The sequence below is a fragment of the Miscanthus floridulus genome, chromosome 4 (genome assembly GCF_019320115.1).
Source record: "Miscanthus floridulus cultivar M001 chromosome 4, ASM1932011v1, whole genome shotgun sequence".
NCBI classification, from domain to species: Eukaryota; Viridiplantae; Streptophyta; class Magnoliopsida; order Poales; family Poaceae; genus Miscanthus; species Miscanthus floridulus.
This window is the reverse complement of record NC_089583.1, coordinates 79,566,052-79,569,991: the sequence shown is the minus strand read 5'-3', so window position 1 is coordinate 79,569,991 and position 3,940 is coordinate 79,566,052. Positions and strand designations below refer to the sequence as shown.

Below are 3,940 nucleotides of genomic sequence, written 5' to 3'. Positions count from 1 at the left end.
TGGTAAAACAAAGGCATCCATGATCCATATATGAAAATAGCAGTCTAACGAATCAATGAGCAGCGTACACAAAACCTACCACTGATCTGATCATATAATAATAATAATGTAACTAGGAAGACGATAAGAGTCCGCAATAACAATCTCCATCACATGTACAGAGCTACGTCAAGCCTACTAAACATGTACGACGACAGGGAGCAGAGCACTGAGCGTGCATGGTGACAGGAGCCCCAGCTCTGCTCCAACTCCAAGCGATGGTGGATCAAGCGTATCCGCCCTTCCACCCGCCGCGGTAGGCGTTGTCCCTGCGGTTGTTCCTGAAGGCGCAGCAGCCGACGGAGTAGACGATGATGATGAAGACGAGGAAGACGATGCAGACGACGGCGGCGGGCTTCCAGTCCCGCTTGAGCGTGGCCACCACGCCGGCCTTGCACGACTGGCAGTTGTAGCAGAGTGCCGAGTTGCTCCAGGTCTGGCAGTCCGGGTCCGACGATGAGTTGGCGGTGACCGCCGTCCAGTCCGTGCCGCTGACGTAGGTGTAGCCGCAGCTGGTGGGGGGCTTGCAGCAGCCAGACTGCAGGGAGAAGACGTACAGTGCAGGATGAGTCTTTGATTTTTTTTTTTTCGAGAACAGAGTCTTAAAATTTGAAACAGAGCTACGTATACTACTCATGTCTCATGAGTATGACTGGAAACTTGCAATATCGATCACATTAAGATCATGTTGTTGCTTATGTAAATTAATTTAATTTGTTGATGATGGTTCTAAATGGAGCAGTGTCGGAAAATGATTGGATTCTTCAACCTAAAAGTCCGGTGAAAGAGCACCAGACTCCCTGCTCCAATAATGCAAAGGTCAGAGCATTGGGAGCAGGTACTAATAGTTGATTGGGACTGAAGAAACCACTACAAAATACTAGCAGTAATCCTTTGACAAAATCAACGCTAGGTCTGATGGACTGTTTTTAGATAGTACAGTTCAAACTATGCACGTCTGATGAAGATGCACAACCGTACAGGTAACAATCAGCCGGCCCTAGATAAAGGTTTTGCGTTGCACAAGCTAACATTTTCGTCTTAGTGTTTGACATTAACAGATTAATAGCTTCCAATGTCACATCACAATTCTCAACCACTATATAAAAGTAAAAAAAAAAAAAGACGCATGAAAAGATCATCTTCTTTAATCTGTCTATTCATGGATGCAAAGCCGGTGACAGACAGATGGATAATAGTTTGTCTTGGCGATTAAGCATATATACACGTATACTGCTAAAAGAAATCGATCGAGTTTTGACGTGAATGAATAATAAACAAACAAATAATTACCTCGATGGGGGAGAGATCGGAAGCCATGAACTGCGCGACGGTCTCGTTCTTGTCCTGCAGTTTCTTGCAGACCTTGGAGTCCTGGAGGCAGCTCCTGATCCTGTCCCAGTTCTTGGTGTTGTCGACCCGCTTCTGCAGCCAGTTGGAGTAGTCCCCGAGCCTGTACTCCTTGTACCCCCGCCCCGAGACGGCCTCCCCGGCGCCCTTGTTTGTCACAACGAAGGCGAAGACGGTGAAGCAGAAGAGGACGACGATGAGGACGAACATGGCGAGGAGGTAGACCCAGAGCAGCCAGGTCACGCGGCAGCAGGCGCCGACGAGGCCCGCGAGCGAGACGACGAGGAGGAGGGCCCCGAGCGCGATGACCGGCGCCGAGAGGTAGCGCTCGCACTCTGTGCCGTCCGCGCGGTGGCCCAGCCAGATGCCCGCGCCCAGGATCGGGATGGAGAGCAGGAAGGTGACGAGGTTGAGGATCCCGATCAGGTTGTTGCTCAGCCGGAACGCCATGGCTGGTGGACGCCGGGGTGCGGGACTGCGGGTGGGGTGGGGTCTTGTTTGGGTCGCGGATCACGCTGTGGGCTCGGTTTGATGGTTTCGGGGGCGTGGTGGACGGTATTTGTAGCCTTGGAGGGGCGCCGCCGAATGAAACGGAAGGAAGAACCGTCGAAACTTTTGGGTGGGGAGTTGGAACCGCTGGAGTGGAAAATGGTGCACCGTGGATGGAGTTAAGCGTGTTGACCGGCTACTCATGCCCATGCTTGGCTTGGTTTCGTTTCTTAAACGTGTTCTTCGAGTAGTTGCAAGATTTTCATCATTTGATTGACGCGTTGGAGGTCTGAGTCGCTGTCGATGAACGTTGGCGGTCTTCAAGTTGGTAACGACCTACACAAACACCGGCCGCCGGCGGTGAGGAAAAACGAACGAAAGCGACAGTGCAGGGATCGCCCCTCGACGCGCTGAAGCTATCCTTCCGTTTGCGTCGTCAATCGTTGAGACTTTGAGAGTAGCTAGTGCAACCGCACTGGGAGGTGAGACCTGGCAAATCAAGGTAACCGTGACAGCAAATCCTGGTGACGAGCGCATGCAGACCGATCGATCGGCCAGTCGCGGAAGTGCGGAACTTTCCCCAAATCCCCACCCAAATCAGCATGAAGTCGTGCTCCCGTGCTTTGCTGCGCACGGGTCTGCGTCTCTGACCACCAGGCGTGGCAGCCGGATTTTGTGTGATCCTGCTCTTCTTTTCTGGGGTTTTGCGTGCATTGCCCTGCCACGGCGAGTGACTCGCAAGTTTGCATGGTGCGATTTTTTTTCCATGGGCTGCCGCTTTTGATGAGCGTGTCAAGGCCAAGCTACCGCGATCGTCAACGCCGGCGTGAGTAGGATGAGTGCGGGGCAGTCTTACGCGGAGTCTCGTGATCCTGGGCCGGGCCAGCGCGGCACGGGTGCACACGGCCGTACGTGTTGGCGACATTTCGCGGAATCAGCAGAGCGAAAAAAATCCTTGCACGAGCGCGCACGGAGCCTTAATGGTCCAGAGTACGTTGAGATTTATGCCGGATGCATAGCTGCATGAGCTACCGAATTGTTTATTTACATAGGTTCCACAGCGAGCCCCATCATGATCAACATTTACCTGGTCTGGTTTCCGCACATGAAAACATGCCTCGTTTTTCTGCCTGGCGCATGTCTGCTTTCACTTTCCTCAGATAAGATTGTATGGTTGTTCTCTCTCGTCTCGCAGCTATGTCTCCCTCGTCTGTCTCTCTATCTCTCTCCCTAGATCTCATTTCTCTCTTTTATCTCGTCTCGCAGCTCTCTCTCCCTCGTCTCTCTCTATCTCTCTTCCTAGCTCTCCTCTCTCTATCTCGTCTCGGAACTATCTCTCCCAGATCCACTTGTTTGATGGTTTGATCTACCTCTGCCGCGCTTTATACTAATTTGACTTTTTTTTTGATTCTCCAGTATCTGAACTCCTGCTTTGCTACAACCATATGAATGAGTTGCTACAACCGTATGAGCTCATTCATCGGCAGGATTTTTTTTAGAATAAATGTACTGGACATGGTCGATTTGAGTTCTTCATTAAATTCACTCGTATCCACAGTTATAGATCTATTAGTACAAGTGGATTTGTTTATTGCTACAAGTGGATTTGTTTATTGCTATGGCGATTACTTGATAGATCTAGTTCAAGGTTATTGTTACTTTTTTCTAGTAATGCATACAGTGTTTAGTACACAGTACTCTACAATTTGTTCGACATCTCCGAGCTCATTCGTCAACCGCATTTTTGAGCTTTCCTCCATCGTCACCTAAAGTCGGCTAATAAGCCGGCTGAAACTGATTTGTTGTGAGAGAAAAATACTTTAGATTCTAGCTGATAAGTTCAAACGAACGGGCCCTTCAATTTTTTCTTTCTTCGATTCTCTCATATCTATCCTGTTATCCGATTTGTTTCTGCTCAATTAGCTTAAATGATAGATCCAGATCTAGATAATTAGTGAGCTCCTTCATCGCCCATGAGATTGGTTGTTTTTTTTTGCTCAAGTTTGTTTTTTTTATATAAACAGGTTTCTCTTTTAGGTTAGATTTTTTCACTGAAAATGAT

At 49.2% G+C, this 3,940-nt stretch overlaps 1 protein-coding gene across 1 annotated transcript; it reads right to left on the bottom strand.

Annotated features, from left to right (window-relative positions):
* On the bottom strand, positions 1–2,021 carry LOC136551814 (tetraspanin-8-like). Its single transcript, XM_066543355.1, has 2 exons — positions 1,333–2,021; positions 1–577 (listed from the first exon to the last, which is right to left on the bottom strand). Exons 1-2 carry the CDS (start codon positions 1,837–1,839, stop codon positions 266–268), a joined length of 819 nt encoding a protein of 272 aa, XP_066399452.1. The 5' UTR covers positions 1,840–2,021; the 3' UTR covers positions 1–265.
* Between the last annotated feature and the right edge of the window lie 1,919 nt (positions 2,022–3,940).

What these genes read in the sequence shown, in the direction of transcription:
- LOC136551814 (XM_066543355.1), bottom strand. Translation starts at nt 1,839, where the DNA reads ATGGCGTTCCGGCTGAGCAACAACCTGATCGGGATCCTCAACCTCGTC. An exon ending in CCGATCTCTCCCCCATCGAG is followed by an intron (nt 578 to 1,332) that starts GTAATTATTTGT and finishes TTCTCCCTGCAG; the next exon opens with TCTGGCTGCTGCAAGCCCCC.